Source organism: Empidonax traillii, unplaced genomic scaffold, assembly GCF_003031625.1.
Source record: "Empidonax traillii isolate 1590-97213 ecotype Southwest subspecies unplaced genomic scaffold, ASM303162v1 scaffold1124:size387931, whole genome shotgun sequence".
Taxonomy (NCBI): domain Eukaryota; kingdom Metazoa; phylum Chordata; class Aves; order Passeriformes; family Tyrannidae; genus Empidonax; species Empidonax traillii.
Genome location: NW_020956317.1, coordinates 231,091 through 247,659, shown reverse-complemented (window position 1 = coordinate 247,659; position 16,569 = coordinate 231,091). Strand labels below are relative to the sequence as shown.

Here is a 16,569-nt window from a genome sequence, read left to right as displayed (position 1 = left end):
GTTTGGGGTTGTTTTTCTATTCAAATACAGGCTCTTGTGCTCTGAGGCCTCAAGAATTTCCCAGTTCACATGAAATGCCCTTTTGTGGGAGATGAAAGAGTTCAGGGCCATCTAAAACCTGCTGTTGCCTTGCCCCAGATTAACTTTGGCCGAGATTTTATTTGGGTTCAGAGCAGAAAACAAAAAGAAACGCTTTTCCTCAGCTCTGTATCTCCCCTCAAAGTTCTCACAACCACTGCAGACATGCCTTAAAGACCACTAAAAAGGGTTATGGGAGCTAAGGAATCACCTGGATTCCTTACCACCTTCAAAATTTAGTGCTCTCCCCCTTTATTTTACCTGGCTTTGTTCAAACACCTCCTCTAATCCTTCTGCTGTCACAACTTTGTACCTCCCCCCCGTCCAGTTAAAGAGGTGAAAGTGTCTCTATCATCAAGTTCTGACAGGATTATTTGAAACAGAGATCCAGCCTCATTCCAAACCTCTTGCATTGTGTAAGTTTATTTGCTTTATCTCCAGGCAGTCTGGACTTGCCTATCATGTGATAAGGTCTGGAGATCCCCCCCACATTTCACAGAGCTTTATAAATTAATCTGTGTCACCTGCACAGTGCAGAGGCAAAGGCTGCACTTGCAGAGCTGGTCTGGCATGTCAGGACTTGAGCTGCTCAGAGCTGGGGAGAGGAGCCCACAGGGCAATATTTGGACACCTGGGAAAGAGCCAGGTGGGTCAATTCATCCAAAATCCAGGTTGGAACAACCCTCTGGTGTCGGGTCACGACAGACCCCCGAGCACGAGGCGCAAGAGGTGCGACAGAAACAATCAGCCTGGAGACACAGGAAATAAGGTGTTTAATAAGTTAATGCTGGGCTTTCCTAAATATCCACCTGTCTGTCCCCAGGGAGTATGAGCAGGGAGGCACCTGCAGTTGAGAGCTACGAGATAGTTTATCCACGGAAATCGCGCTCGGTGCACAGAAGGAGCACACAGGTACCAGAGGAGAGATGGTTTCGTGGGGCTGGGAGATGGGGAGGGCTTTCTGGAGTCAGGAGACCCTTGGTTTTGGAGGCTGAGGGGACTTTGGAGCCAGATAGTTGATAGCTGACTCTCCAGTTGACCTGGAGAAGCGGTGCCATGCCGAGTGGAGAGGAGCTGTGAGGTGGGGCACGTGCAGTGACCGTCAGTGGGTCTTTCAGGACCTCAATCTCTGCAGAGATGTTGGCTCTGCCACCATTCAGATCATCGACGACCTCCAGACAATTCATTTTGAAGCAAATCAAAGCAAAGGCTTAAAAGCACTGATGGTTTTAGGCGCTTCCAGAGGGTGTTGTGGAAGTGTTTAAAGCTAAGAATTCACTCCAGCGCTTCCCCAAATAGCTTCTGATGGTAGGAGTGAACCTGCAGAGTGAAATGCCTTCCTCTAATTAAAAAATATGAGACACAGTGACCTCCTGCTTATCCTGGTACTGCCAGAGCTCTTGTTTTTGGTGGGAAGAGGAGGAAAAGAGCACGGGCTGGCAGGTCAGAAGTTAACAGGCAGTTAACAGGCAGTTCAGGCCAGAAGTTGTAGCAGTCCATATTCTAACACTTCAATCTGTTTACAGACCAAATATGTTGACACAGTGGAGTATGGAATCAAAGCCAGTGGCCAGGAAGTCGTGCTGCAGCTACGAAAAAATAAGTAGGTTCAGTTCAGCTCCTTCCTTGGGTGTTTTTCCTGCCTCTGAATGACTGTGGGGTGTCCAGGATACAAAAAAACCAGGATTTAGGGCCCTGTAAAACAGGGGTATTTCGGTAAAAACAACTTATTTCAGTGGCAGTGAAAGAAGAAAAGGGGGGAGAAGCATCATGGCACTGTTTTGGGAACATGAAATAAGGACTTGGACAGGAGACATTGCCATGGTGGAGTGACTTGCCTGTACCTCTGCTCTCCCATTTGTTTCCTAAATGGCCAGATCCTGGATTGTTTAATGTTTTTATGGTGTTCCCCAAGTTTTTCTGTGACCATGAATGGTCAGTGGCTTTTAAACTTGTAGCATGTAGTGACAGGCCAAGGGGGAATGGTTTTAAACTGAGATGCTTCTATATTTAAATAGCTATATATTAGATAGATAGACAGAGGTATTTACCTTAACACTTCTGGTGTTGGACTTGGAATAATCTAATATATCCTGGCATTGATAAAATGCTTCCTGGAAATGGAAAATGGGGAGAGTTCTCCTCCTTGGCTGCAGAAACAGGCATGGAAAAAGGCCAGAGGGGCAGGGGGCTTTTGTCACACAACAAAGAACACGAGGAGAAGCCCAAAATTGCACAGAACAGCACAAAATAAAGCCCAGCTGGGATTTTCTGGCTCCTCCACAATATTGAACGTGCAATCAGACAAGTCTGCATTAATAAGTGCTTTACAAAAGCCTGTGTAAATACGGTGGTGCCATAATCAATTCATGTTAAATATAGACTGTAATTAACTGCTTGCCCCTGTTTTAATCTAATCTAAATATTTGGAGTGGAGGGGAGGGAAAATATAATGGACTAAATCCCTTTTCTTTGAAGAGAAGTGGGATTGGGGCAGTTTGGGGCAGTGTTGCCCGAACGGAGGTGATGTGGATTTGCTTTGCTGCTGATTTTAGTTCCGATGCACAAAAGGCCAGAAAAAAGGATCAATATGCAATTACACATTTGCATTCAGATCTGCTGGGAGGTTAGAAATAAGAATTAAGGACTTTAATTGCCTTCTTCTTTAGAAGTCTCCCTTTGTTTGAGGAGGGACGAGGAAGGGGCAGAATTCCCCACCCCCAGAATTCCCCACCCCGCAGCTCTGCTTGCCCAGTTTTCTCGATACTAATAATAACCTGAGTAATTGTTTGAATTCCCCACATACTTGGTGTGTTGTGTAATCACCTCGTTTCTACCTGGGATAATAACCTGCCCTTGGTTGGCTCTTTGCAGGGATCTTTTAGGTCGAGATTACACTGAAACCGTTTATTCTGATGACGGTCGGCAAATAACAACAACTCCTCAGATCAAGGTAAATAAAGGAAGGCTTTTTCCCCTTGCATTTACAGTCTCGAGGTCCATACGATGGCCAGGAAATAATAGGAGATGTAAGACAGATAGGAAAGATTTTAAATCAAGCTTCTAAGCCTGCAAGGTAGGATGTGTCTGAAGGGACAGGGAAAGGGACACGGATTTATGGTGTTCTTGGATTCAGGGAAGAGAGGGGAGATAATTAATACCCTGGTGGTATTTTTCTGGGTGATTTGGGCCATGCATTTAAGAATTGGACTCGCTGATCCTGGTGGGTGTCCCTTCCATCTCCTGTGAAGATGGGACTCGTGGCTGGGGCAGAGCTGAGCGCAGTTTGTTCCCGTCAGGAATCAGCCCCACAGACACCACCTGTCCCCTCAGCGCTGATGAACAGCCTGTGAGTCAAACCCCTCCCTTCTGGCAGGACAGGGAGTGGAACCAGGGCCATCCCACTGCTTTCAACCTCCCCGCTGTGCCCTCCTGACCTCGCTGCTGGTTCACAGCCCGGGCCGGTGAGATCCCATAAATCCCCATTTCCTCCGGGCTCACCTTCCCACCCACGCTCAGCAGACGCACTCAGGTCACTCCAGGTGCTCTTCCAGTCTGTGACAAATCAGTTCTTCCACGCACACACAAAGGGGAGTCACCACAGGAAGCAATTTTTTAATTCACTCTGCACTGCTCGGGCTGATCTTCCACCCGAAGCTCCTCGTCCCGGCTCACCCCACGTGTTTGGACACTCGTGGGTGGGAACACAGAGCCTGGTTTTCTTTGTTAGCAGGACCAGGAGGATCTTGAGTGAAATAAATGTGCACAAAGATTTCTGGTTTGGGGATTTTTGGGGTTGTTGGGGTTTTTTCCCCCTCAATTTGTCATTGCTTTTTCCCCCCATTTGTCATTTCCCCCATTTGAAGTCTCTTTAATATAATACATGCATTTTAATCTCATTGAGGTTAATGCATTTAATTGCTGGCTTATTAAACAGCGTTTCCTTGAAATTTGGCCACAATAAAATTATTTGGTGTGGACTTTGTTTCAGCAGTTTGTGCTTAATTTGGAGCAGTGTGTGTCCATATTCTTATTTTTATGTGCTCTTTGTGTGTTGACCAGATCCCACCACAATTAATCGGTCACAATTTGGGCCACTCCGTGTTGAAGGATAAAAACAATGGTTATGGAATAATTTTTAAATTCATTTGAAGACCCTCCTAATGGGAGATTTCAGCCAGTGCAGTTTATGGTTGCTTGTCTTTTGAAATCACTGCCCCCAGGCCAGTTGGGTCAGTGGGACAAGGCCCAGTGTGACACTGGATTTTTCTTTTCCAAACAGGATCACTGCTTTTATGAAGGCCAAGTGGAGGGTGATGCTGAGTCCACAGTGAGCATCAGTACCTGTCAAGGTCTCAGGTAAGGGGAGCTTTGCTTCCCAAAGGCACAATAAGAATATATATTTTCCATATAAAAAGAATCAGGATGGAAATAAGTCATGTGATCTTTTATTCAGGCTGACAAGGAAACCACTTTACTGAAGAAGCAGGGAAAGAAAGGGGGGAAGCTCCTCAATTCCTTCCAGTATTTCAGCTTTTCATCTCAGCCAAGGATGAAAACACCTTTGAATTCCTCAAAAATTCACTCTTCAACCCCCTCTGTTAGCACAAACCCCAACAACTGAAATCAAATTCATTCCCACACCAGCTTCTTTTTGCTGACAGTCTCCTCCTCAGAGTCTCCACCGAGCACCCAAACCTTCCACCCCACTCAGCAGCTCGAATTTCTGATTGTCTGAGGGCTGCCAGAACATCCCAACGCTGCACCTGCCTGGGACAAACGCTCTCTTGAGCCAAAAAAAATCACAGTCCATCTCCTTTTTCAGTGGCTACTTTGAGACCCGTGGCCAGAGGTACCTCATTGAGCCCCTGGGAGCCTCGGACAGGGCAGAACACGCCGTGTACAAATACGAGGCCCTGAACCAAGAGCCCGTCAAGACCTGTGGCCTCACCAACAACACCTGGGAACAGGATTCCAGCGACCCCATCAACGACATCTTCAAATCCAGCAACAGCCCAGAGGTGAGGACAGGGTTAAACACAGCCAAAACTCGGATTTATGGCAGAGGAGGAGCCCAAATCCCACTATGCCTGCTCATTGCAGACAGTGAAGAACCATCAGGTTTTAAAAAATCAGAGTTAACCCCCTGAGTTAAACCCTCCTCCTCTACCAACAGGTGCCCATGTGCACCTTTACACACCTAAATACTTATTAATATCCAAGCTGACCTTTCATAATCATAATAATTTTAATATCTAACTGCTTCTTGTCTTTTAAAAACGTGACAGTCCCGCTCCAAATGACCTGACCAAAGAAATATCTTCAATAACTGATAGATTTGAAGTTGGAAAGACTGAGACTAAACCAGGCCATTTAAATCTCTTATTTCTTTAGATGAAAGAGTATCTGAAGGCAAAAAAATACCTGGAGCTCTACATAGTTGCAGACAACACCATGGTGAGTATTGGAATTATTTTCCAGGATAGATATTGCTTGTTTCTCTGGGCTCCTGCTACAGCTCCTTTGCTTTACCACTGACCTTGGGTGGGAGAAGGGTTTTGCAGCACCATCTTCTGTGGGATACTGATTTTCTGAGAAATCCCCTTTTCCCCTCTCCCTTTTCCTGACGTTCTGTGTTTACATTTTAGTACAAGAACCGTGATAAAGATGTTAATGCTATCAGACAGAGGATATTCGGAATAGTCAACTACATCAACACGGTAGGAGCCAACCAGTGACACTGAAATGCAGCTCTTTCCTCTTGCAAACGTCACAAATTTCCATTATTTTATGTAGGAATGAAAGAAAACTCAACTTCATTGTAATTTAAGAGGCAAATTTAACACTTGTGTGTGTGTTGTGCCTTCGGACACGAGATTTTTATAAAGAAAGATTTAAACTGAACATCCTTATCACTTGTTGACTGAAATCCCTCAAACAGAATAAACTGATCCTCGATTTCTTTAGCAAGCCAGGCTTCCTCCAAAACTGCTGGCATTTTTAAGCCTTTTTAAAGCTGATTTAAATGTAGGGGGTGGGATCAGAATTCAGGGTTGATTTTGGAAGGGATTTGTGGGCGGAAAAGCCGCAAGCGAAGAAAATCAACCCCTGAGCGGGGGAACAGGGCCCGAATTTTCTGAACCGAGTTTCTTCCCCAGGTTTACAAGGCCATAAACATCCACGTGGCTTTGGTGGGCCTGGAGGTGTGGACGGACGGGGACAAGTGTCCCCTGAGCAGGAACGCCGGGCTCACCCTGGACGCCTTCGCCAAGTGGCGCCGCTCGGACCTGCTCAAGAGGAAGAAGAACGACAACGCTCAGCTCATCACGTGGGTGGTGCCTCTCCTTGGGCCTTTAGTCCTTAAAAACTGCTCCCCAGCCACAGGCGGGGCTTGTAACTTGCCTGGATTTCATTGGTTCCGGCGCCGCTTCGTACAAATTTTAGGGCAAAAATTAAAATTAAAGTGTTTTTTTTGGGTGGTTTTGTTTTTGTTTTGTTTTGGTTTTTTTTCCCTGGAGAGGGAAAAGATTGTATTTTTAATTTGTTTCCTGATTTTATAGTTTTATTTTGTATTATTTATATATTATTTATATTTTTATATTTATAATGTAGTATATGTTATATTTATATTCTATACATTTATACTATATTTTTATATTATATTTAATATCTATATAATGTATTTTATATTTATATTACATTTACATTATATATTTATTTTTATTTTATACTTATTTTTATATTTAATATTTCTATTTATTTTATATTTTATATTTATATTATATTTATTATATCTATTATCTATACTGTAAATGGTATATATAATATAAATTATATTTTAATATATATTATATTTTAATATTGTATATTATATTTCCATAATAATATTTGAGATATGCATCACTTATTTAATATATATTATATCTAATATGTCCTTATATACTGTAGTAGGTCTGGGATGCAAACCAGAGCTGGCAGTGCTTAAACCTTGAGCCTGGTCAGGAAACACTTGACTTCAATCTGCATCGTGGTGACATCACTGACCCCACTCTGCTTCCTTCTCCTTTCCAGGGGCCTTGACTTTGAGGGGACAACGATTGGATTGGCCTTTCTCAAGTCCATCTGCAGTAATTTATATTCTGCAGGTATTATTCAGGTCTGATTGATTTTTATTTTATTTTTTTTTAAAGCCTTTTATGTGTGGTTTTTTTTGGTTTGTTTTTTTCTTTTTTTTTCTGAACCAACAAAGGCCATTGATGAAAACTGTTGGGTTTATGGCACTTTTTCATTTATATTCCTTATATATTTATATTATATTTAGTCTAGATATATCTATATACATCTATCCATATATATTCTACCTATATTCTATTTATATCTACATTATATACATTCTATTTATATCTATATAGATCTATCTATATACATTCTACTTATATCTATATTCTATTTATATTCTATACATTCTATTTATATCTCTATAGGTCTAGCTATATACATTTTGTTTCTATCTCTATTTATATCTATTCTATTTATATTTACTCTAGCTATATCTCTATAGATATATCTCTATCTCTTCTATTTATATCAATATTGTATTTATAGACAGACAGACATTCCCTAACCCAGAACCAGCAGCGGAACAGCTGCCCACAGGGATACACAATTTCCCTGGAGCAAACCTGTGCCGTTTCACCCTCCCCCCTGAGCTCCTCCCTGTCGTCAAACACTGACAGCAGCTCGTCCCTGTCCCCCCCTCCAGGACCACAGCAGGAACGAGATCGCAGTGGCAGCCACGATGGCCCACGAGATGGGGCACAACCTGGGCATGAGCCACGACACCGAGGCCTGCTCGTGCAGCGATCACATCTGCATCATGACAGACACCGTCAGGTGAAGGCCCAGGGTGGGGGGGCAAAGGGGCACTCTCAGAAGTTTCCGAAATTTTTGGCCTCTGAGATCTGCTAAATTTTATTTCTAGATTTTCCCCTTCATTTTGACATTTTGTTTCCACGTTTTAAATTTCGTTTGCCGCGTTTTCCCCCCTATTTATTTTATTAATGTATTTTATCCCTTCGTTATTATTTTTTTTTATTGTGTTTCCATCTGCTCTCTGTATTTGTTAATAGAGATAACTGGAAATTATGTTAACATTAATAGAGATAGTTGGAAAAATGGTTTGCAGCTGAGTTTTGGGGATGGTCACTTGGCTGATTTCTGTCACCAGTTGAGTTTTTCCCACTGTATTTCTCTCTCAAAGGGGATTTGTCCTCCTTGCCTACCCCAATCCCAACGTAAACCCTCCGGATCTCTCCCCGCAGCTCCTTCATTCCCAAGGAATTCAGCTCCTGCAGCCTGCAGAGCTTTGAGAAGTTCATGCTGGCTGAGATGCCGGAGTGTTTGACCAACGTGCCCGACCTGGGCAGCATCATCGCCCCTCCAGCCTGCGGGAACGGCTTCCTGGAGAAAGGGGAGGAGTGCGACTGCGGCACCCCCGAGGTACCTGCTGATGAAACAGCCCTTGGGAAAGGCAAAGGGGCTCAGCCAGGCTGGGCTCTGCCCCTCTCTGGGGCAGGGAGATCAAATCTAGCTGTAGGATTAACTGTGCTCGTCACCTGCGGTGTCCCCGCGGGGGGAAGGACGAGGCCCTGGTTTGTGGGGCTCTGGGGGACAGAGGAACTGAGAGTCACGCACAAAGCCACCCCCACGTCACTGGCCCAGCCAGTTCCCTGCCCCACTTCCACCAGCAGCAGCCCCACTCCGTGCCCTTCCCACGTTCTTCCCAGGGGCTGGGGTGGCTCCCTGGGAAATGCTTTCCAAGAAGCAAAGTGCAGGTCCAAGACCCCCCTGGTGAAGGGGCTGGGGGCAAGTGCCAGAGCTCTGGTTGTTGTTCTGTCCCAGGAGTGCACCAATGACTGCTGTGACCCCGAGACCTGCAAGCTGACCTCGGGGTCTGTGTGTGCCCATGGGGAGTGCTGTGAGAACTGCCAGGTGAGACCCCTCCCCACCCAGCCCTTCCTGGAGGAAGCAGGGACAGCTTTCGATGGGATCAGTCCCCTTCAGTTGTGCTGACTGACATAGCACTGTCATGGGATCACGGAATATCCTGAGCTGGAAGGGGCTCACAAGGATCAGAGTCCAACTCCTGACCCTGCACAGACACCCCAACAATCCCACCCTGTCCCTCAGAGCGTTGTCCAAACCCTCCTGGAGCTCTGGCAGCTTTGGGGGGCCGTGACCAAACCCTGGGGAGCCTGTTCAGTGCCCAACCACCCTCTGGGGGAAGAACCTTTCCCTGAGATCCTGCCCTGACACAACTCCAGCCATTCCCTGGGGTCCCGTCCCTGTTCCAATTCCCACCCACCCTTGCGTGTGATTCTGACTCTGAGGGCTGGCTTTGCTCTCCCATCCTCAGTACAAGAAATCAGGAGCAGTGTGCAGGGCGGTGAAGGACGACTGTGACCTGGCCGAGATGTGCTCTGGGAGCTCTGCCAGCTGCCCCTCCGATCGATTCCGGGTCAATGGGCACCCCTGCAACTTTGGAGAGGGGTATTGCTACATGGGCAAGTGCCCCACCAGGGACAGCCAGTGCAAGGCTGCCTTTGGGCCACGTGAGTAACACCAGCACTGGGATTGGGGTGTCCTGGGACAGGGAGAGAGAGAGAAGGAGAAGGAAAGAGAGAGAAAGAGAAAAAGAGAGGGGGAGGCTGAGACTACAAATCCTCCAAGACCTTTTGTAAATCAGGAACGGCATATCCTAGGTAAAAATAATCCCTAATTTCCACCGTGCAATAATTATATCTCACACGGCTGTTATTTTTATGTTTGGCACAGTTAATATTTCGATATTTTATTTCCCACAATTCTTGTTGCCGTGTCCCGGGCCGCGTGCGATGGGAACTCGGAGCACGCGATGCAGTTGGGTTTCCAGAGAAATGGGAAGTGGGGAGAGGATTCCTCTGTTGCACAATGGCTTCGAGAGGGCTGGGATGGAGCTGGGGAAGTATTTTTGGCCGCAGAAGAAGAGGAAATGTCTGCCTGTCAAATTAACATCCAAATTTGGTGTGTCTTTCTGCTGCTGACAGCAGTGTTCTGTAGAACCACAGAATGGTTTGGGTTGGAAAGGAGCTTAAAGATCATCTCATTCCACCCCCTGCCATAAGCAGGGACACCTTCCCCTAGCCCAGGCTGTTCCAAGCTGGCCTTGGACACTTCCAGGGGTGTGGCAGTCACAGTTCCTCTGGGAATTCCATCCCAGCTCCTCACCACCCTCACAGGGAAGACTTTCTCCCCAATATCTAATTTAAACTGCTCTTTTTCATTTTAAGCCCATTCCCTGTGTCCTGTCCCTCCATCCCTTGCTCCAAGTCCCTCTCCAGCTCTCCTGGAGCTCCTTTAGCCACTGGAAGAGTCTCTCAGGTCTCCCTGGAGCCTTCTCTTCTCCAGGCTGAAGTGCCCAAGACTCACCCAGTAAAATCAGCAGGCAGGGCCATTTCCTGAGCAGGTGAAGGCAGCGGAACACTCTCAGCTCTCCCAGGCAGAGCTCCCAAACTCACTCCAGGGCCTTTTCCTCTCTCCCAGAGGCCACGGACGGGGCACCCTCCTGTTACCTCATGAACCACAGGGGGCTCTACTATGGTTACTGCAGGAAGGAGAAAGGGAGCCACGTCCCCTGCAAGAAAAAGTAAGCCCTGTGTTCCAGAGTTTGGGATTTGGGAAGGAAAAAAAAAAATAACAAAAAACCAATTCCTGCTCCAGTGAAGAGACAAAATCCAGGCCCACCCTAGTTTAGATGTCCCCTCCTGTTCACTCTACTGGGAATGCCAGTTCTAAGAGAATCAGGTTTGGATCACAAGGGGAAGGAGTAAATGTGGGCAGAGGTGTGTGCAGACCTGCTGGACAGGATGAGAATGTGTGTGTGTGTGTGTGTGCAGGGAAACTGCAGGGAAGGGATTTTGGGATAGGGAATGTGCACCTCAGAAGTTAAGGGATACCAGCTAAACACTTGTTCCTGCACATCACTCCCCAGCAAGCTCAAGAGGAATTAAGAACCTGTCACCTGCTCAAACCACGCAACACCACAAGCCCAAGTTCCCCCCCTTCAGCTGTTTACTTGGAATTCAAGCTGGATGTCCTTGTTTGAACAGCTCTTCTTCTCCTTCCAGAGACAAAATGTGTGGGAAGCTGTTCTGCTCCGGAGGGAGGGAGATGCCTCGGGAGGGGAGCCTGGTGACCTTTGATTCCTGCAAAGCAAGTTTTTCTAAAACTGGAGACGAGGACCCCGGGATGGTTCTGGATGGGACCAAGTGTGGCAATGGGATGGTTAGTAGGGAGTAGCTTTTCTTTGTATTTTTTCCTCCTTTTTCAGCCTTTTTAAACAGAGAAGGCTGAGCTGGCACCAGACTTTCTCTACATCTACCCCAAACCAGGAGCAAAGCAAACAGGAACTTCCATAATTCCAAATTCCTTAGGCTGAGCTGCTGCCTCTTTTATTATTTTCCTGACACAAACACACATGGCAACAGAAACCCCCCTTTATAGGAAGGGTTAGAATACCCCAAATGTATTACTACATCTAATGATTCCCATCCTGGATGTGCCAGGAATCTCTAAGTGCTATTATTCCTAATTTCTTTCCTCTGTCTTTCTTCTTGGAAGGGGAGGGATGAAGGATCCAGGAGGGGTGGGAAGCAGTGATGTCTGTGCTGTAAAACACCCAAAGCTCAGCTGGGTGTTACCAAACCCCTAAAGGGGGTTTAAGTGATTTCCAGAGGTGTTCCCACGTCTCCTTGTGCTCTTCACCACTTCACCTCTGCACCTTCTGGAAGCTCTGAATCCCTCTGGGAACCTTTCCTTTCAGGTGTGCAGCAATGGAGAGTGTGTCTATGCTGAGGACGTCTTCAGATCAACCAACTGCTCTGCCAAGTGTTCTGGACACGCTGTAAGAGCTGAGATTTGTTGCTGTTCCCTTTAAAACTCCCCAAAAAACGATGCACATCAGCTGCACACCTTATTGCTGATGGCACTCAAGTCACTGGGAGAGGAATTGGTAAAAATTGGGGACTTCCCAGAGCCCCCCAGTGACAATCCCAGCTTCACTCCCCTTTCCAAGCTGAAGGTGTTTGTCATTCCCCAGGTGTGTGACCACGAGCTGCAGTGCCAGTGTGAGGAGGGATGGGCACCACCCACCTGTGACAGCTCCTCAGCCTTCACCAGTAAGCGCTGCATGGCCACGCTTCTTACACCACTAATTACATCCCCCACTGCCTCATCCACGTGTTTTCTAAACACTTCCAAGGGTGGGGGTTCCACTGCTCCCCTGGGCAGCCTTAACACCTCTTCCACTGAAAGAGGGAGAAGACTTTGTGGATAGATTTCCATCTGTCTGGGAAAAAAAAAATACACAACCAGCCTTTATTTTATTTATAATATAAACGTGTTTGTCCTCTCCCCACACTCACCAGAGCACCATCAGCTCTGAACATCAGGGTTTGGTTGAAGGACAGCTGTGAAGGAAACCTCACTTGGGGATCTCTCTCCAAGCTCAGGGATTCTGGGATGTTTAAGGACGGTCTGTTGTCTCTCCCTGGCAGGCATTGCCATCGTGGTGGGGGTGCTGGCTGTGCTGGCTGTCACAGCGACTGCAGCCGTGCTGCTCATCCGCCTCCGAGTGGCCAAGGAGAGGTAAAGCCTTCCCTACTGACCGAAAAAAAAAAAACCCAAAGCAAAGCCAAGGAATACCTGGATGGGTTTAACTTCGAGTTTTCAAAGGGGGGGAGGGGAGGGATTAGAAACTGAAAAGCCGAGGAACTACTCGAGCTTTGCTGAGCTGTTCCAGTATTCTCATATTTGGGAGAGGATGGAGATTAGAAATGCAGGATTAATCAAGATTAGTCCTTAATAAATGAGATAAAAAAGCAGGGCTGTGGCTCTGCAGTAAGGCAGGCATTCAACTGCAAGTCTATTTATCATATTTTCACGGTGTGAAATATTTTACAGCCACCAGAACAGGAGGGGACCTGGAGCCACCAACCAAGTCTTTGTGGATCAAGAGCAGAGGTGCAGGGAACACCCAGGCCTGGCAGTGCCCACCCAGAAGGTGAGGGCAGGGGGGGTGCTGGGACCAGCTGGGTCTCACTGGGACTGTCCCAGCCACCAAAACCCATCAGCCAAAGTGGGCTCCTCTTCCTCGAGGGTCCCAAATGCTCCTCCAGGGCTGAGAGGACGATTCTGGGAATGCCAGCAGGGATTGGGAGTGGGGAAAGCAGGGGGCACTGAGGCCCTGAGTGACCTGGGTGCAGTAAAAGGGACACAGGGCTCCATCCCATGGTATTTTTCCCCGTTTGCAGGCGAATGGGAAGAAACTCCTGCTCCCTGTGCCTCCACCTCAGGAGAACAAACCCCAGCTCCAGAGTGTAAGTACTGCCAGGGAGTGTCTCTGCTTTCCTGGGGGAGACATTCCAAACCAGTGACCATCTTCCCCCAAAGGCTGGGGAACCCCTGAGCTGCAGCCAGGGATTTCTTCCACCAGCCACATTCCCACGGGGAACACAGGCATGCACAGTGGGGGTAGAGAGTCAAGATGTTTTATATCCTGTTTTTTTTCCAGCCTGCCTTAAGGCCTAAAGGTCCCCCACCTCCTGTTCCTTCCACCAAACCAGGCTCATCTCACACAGAGGAGAAGTTTGTAAGTACAGCCCTGCACTTCTCACACCTTTCCTCAGAGTAGCAAATGATTGCCAGATACCCAATTTCCAGTTTCTGGCCGTGATTTAAGGCAAAAATTAAAACTCACAGCCATTCAAACCACATGTTCTTTAAGTAAAGAGTCGCCTTTTTGACCACAAACTGCACCAGATACTCTTTATCTGTGCCAAGGAGTCCTCTCAGCCATCACTGTGTCCTCTCTCAGCAGCACAAGCACAGGGGGTTGAAAGCCACAGGGATTTGGGGTGTCAAGGCATGCAAATGAAGAACAGATTTGCTCCTCCAGGTGTCTGGGATGGTCCCTGCGTTGCAGAGACCTGCTGGGCTCTGCCCTCAGTGTGTATTTTGAATTGTTAAAAAAAACCCTGGAAGCCAGAAGAATGTGAATATTTGTCATTAATAAACCCAGGGAGATGAATCCACTTCCCCTGAAGCATTTCCACTAGGAAATGTTGCAGTAAATACAGGGGAACACCTGAGGTTTGTGGAGGTTCTGCAGCTGCTCAGACAGGAAAACCCAGAGACATTTAAACTCCTTTTTTTTTCCAGGCACCGGAGAAAAAACCTCATCTGCCAGTCCCCAAAGGCAAACCTGCACCTCCACCAAAGGTAACTAACCCAAGTTCCAGTGGGAACTGCAATCCTTTTGGGATGTCATTCCTTGAAACAGCCCCAGGCACCACCTCTGATGTGTGATTTAACTCCTTCTTTTCCACCCAGGCTTTGAAACCCCCAATGGATCCCCGGGTCTGAAGTTTCTGACACAGGGCTGACATTTCCAGGATCATCTTCCTCTTCTCCTTCCAACAACAACAACGGACTGGCAGCTGCTTGGAAAGGAAAGGGTTGGACTTCAAGCAGTGAGGAACACTGTGGTGATGCCACAGAGCTCCTGCCCAAGAGGAGAGGAAGCACAATCACTTATTTGCACTGAGGTGTGGACTTGGGAGTGGGTTACAAAAGCTGCTTTAGCACATCCCAACTCCTGGGCCGGCACCCACACTGCCCTTCTGGGCACAGACCTGAGGGGCTCAGGGAATGTGAACTGTTGGCTTTGTTCTGCTCCATTTTTGGATCTCCTCCTCTCCCTCCTCCACCACCCACCAGGCCTTCTTTTCAATCACATGCCAGTGATTGATGCCAGTGCTGGAGGAAGACAAACCCTCCCTGCCCTCTGGAGAGGAGTTGGTGTCCTTGAGGTCTGAACTAGGCGTGGCATGAGTGAGATGACCTGCTGGAGAAAGGAACTCGCCCTGGATTCAAAGTAGTCAAGGTTTTTATGGAGTTTCCAGGGAGAACTGGATTTAGGTTTGGAGCAGGATCACAATCAGAGCACGGATCCAGCTGGGTACACTGGGACTCAGGAAGGCTGTTCCCAGCCCTTGGGCTGGTGGCTTTGCTGCCAAATTCCCAAATTCCTGTTATTTCCAGTGACCCTCACTGAGCCCTCACACTTCAGACCCACCATCTCTGATACAGAAATCCATTTAAAACTCCAATTTCTCCCCTTGGCCTGGGCTTTGTCTGAGTTTTCCAAGCCCTGCAGAACACAGGTGTGATGGAATTCCAGTCTGGTTTGAGGAGGGAGGTATTTTGGATTAGGATGAACGTTACTGGAAGAGCAGAGCTTTCTTCTGCTTTGGATAATTGCTGCTCTATTTGAGTCAGGAACGGATTTGAACCTGTATCTGTGTTTGACTGTGGTGTAAAGACTCAGAACTTATTTTTTATGAACTGTAATTAATGCATTGACAAAGATTTCTGTATTAAAGTGTTCTCTCTAAATGGGAGGGGGTTGCTGTATTTTTTAAAAAAGAGTATTCCCAGGTGTAGTCAAAACTGCCAAGTTAGCTAGTAAAGAATTTAAGTTACAATGAGCTTGTATTTAAAAAAAGGGGGATTTAAATGATAAGATACTCCATCCCAACTTTTCTGCCACCTTAAAATCCATTTCTTCCCACTTTCCAACCCTTGTGAGCGCTCCAGAATTTTCCAAGGACGGAGAGATTTGAAGCAAGTCTAGAGAACTGCTGTTTCTTCATTATCTTCCTCAGATTCAACTCCCAAACCAGGGAGTTTGGGCTGCCTTTTCTCCTCCAGAATCCCAGTCCTCTGACCTCCCAAATACCTGAACACTTGCAGTGCCTCCCAAACGTCCCCTTTCAGCACTGACTTGAAGTGGAAACTGGAGAAAAAAATGCATCTATTTTATACATCATTTATTATCCCCCGATAATTTATTATTATACATGATTTATTGTTACCCCTGGGTAACAATAATTTATATCTGGAATATAAACAGCTTTCCTTGGCTCCAACAGCCCGGGACAGGTGCCAGCCCCTCCTGCCTGGGAGGACACATCGTTACTCGCTGTGTTTGTGCAGCCTCTTGTTCTGTTATACAAACGTGACATCTGCTGTTAAAAACCCTCCACTGCAAGAGGGGAAAGAGGATAAAAATACATAATTTATTGGTAATCTGCTGTGCAGGAGCCACGGGACCCTTCCCTTGCTCCCAGCCCTAAAGAAAAGCAGTTTATGGTTGGTTTGGGGGCTGGGTCTTTTTTTTTTGCTGTGATGCTGCTCCTCCATCTACCAAAAAAAAAAATCTCTTTTTTCCCCCCCCCGTTGCTTTTCAATCCCTGAATTTATAGAATTAAAGATTTACAGAGTGGTTTGGGTGGGAAGGGACCTGAAAGCTCACCCAGTGCCAGGGGGGACACCTTCCACCCCCCCAGGCTGCTCCAACCTGGCCTTGGGCATTTCCAGGGATGGACAATCCAC

At 46.9% G+C, this 16,569-nt stretch overlaps 1 protein-coding gene across 1 annotated transcript; it reads left to right on the top strand.

The window, feature by feature from the left end:
• Window positions 1-906: 906 nt before the first annotated feature.
• ADAM28 (ADAM metallopeptidase domain 28) lies at window positions 907-14,538 on the top strand. The gene is made up of 23 exons (XM_027905126.1): window positions 907-990; window positions 1,605-1,681; window positions 2,953-3,031; window positions 4,361-4,437; window positions 4,904-5,099; window positions 5,473-5,535; window positions 5,727-5,798; window positions 6,237-6,406; window positions 7,150-7,234; window positions 7,841-7,971; window positions 8,400-8,577; window positions 8,980-9,069; window positions 9,494-9,689; window positions 10,660-10,762; window positions 11,244-11,400; window positions 11,939-12,019; window positions 12,215-12,293; window positions 12,672-12,762; window positions 13,078-13,177; window positions 13,428-13,493; window positions 13,688-13,765; window positions 14,335-14,394; window positions 14,506-14,538. The coding sequence occupies exons 1-23, from the start codon at window positions 907-909 to the stop codon at window positions 14,536-14,538; spliced, it is 2,346 nt and encodes a 781-aa protein (XP_027760927.1).
• Window positions 14,539-16,569: the final 2,031 nt, after the last annotated feature.

What these genes read in the sequence shown, in the direction of transcription:
- ADAM28 (XM_027905126.1), top strand. Translation starts at nt 907, where the DNA reads ATGAGCAGGGAGGCACCTGCAGTTGAGAGCTACGAGATAGTTTATCCA. An exon ending in CAACAACTCCTCAGATCAAG is followed by an intron (nt 3,032 to 4,360) that starts GTAAATAAAGGA and finishes TTTTCCAAACAG; the next exon opens with GATCACTGCTTTTATGAAGG. An exon ending in CCAAGTGTTCTGGACACGCT is followed by an intron (nt 12,020 to 12,214) that starts GTAAGAGCTGAG and finishes GTCATTCCCCAG; the next exon opens with GTGTGTGACCACGAGCTGCA.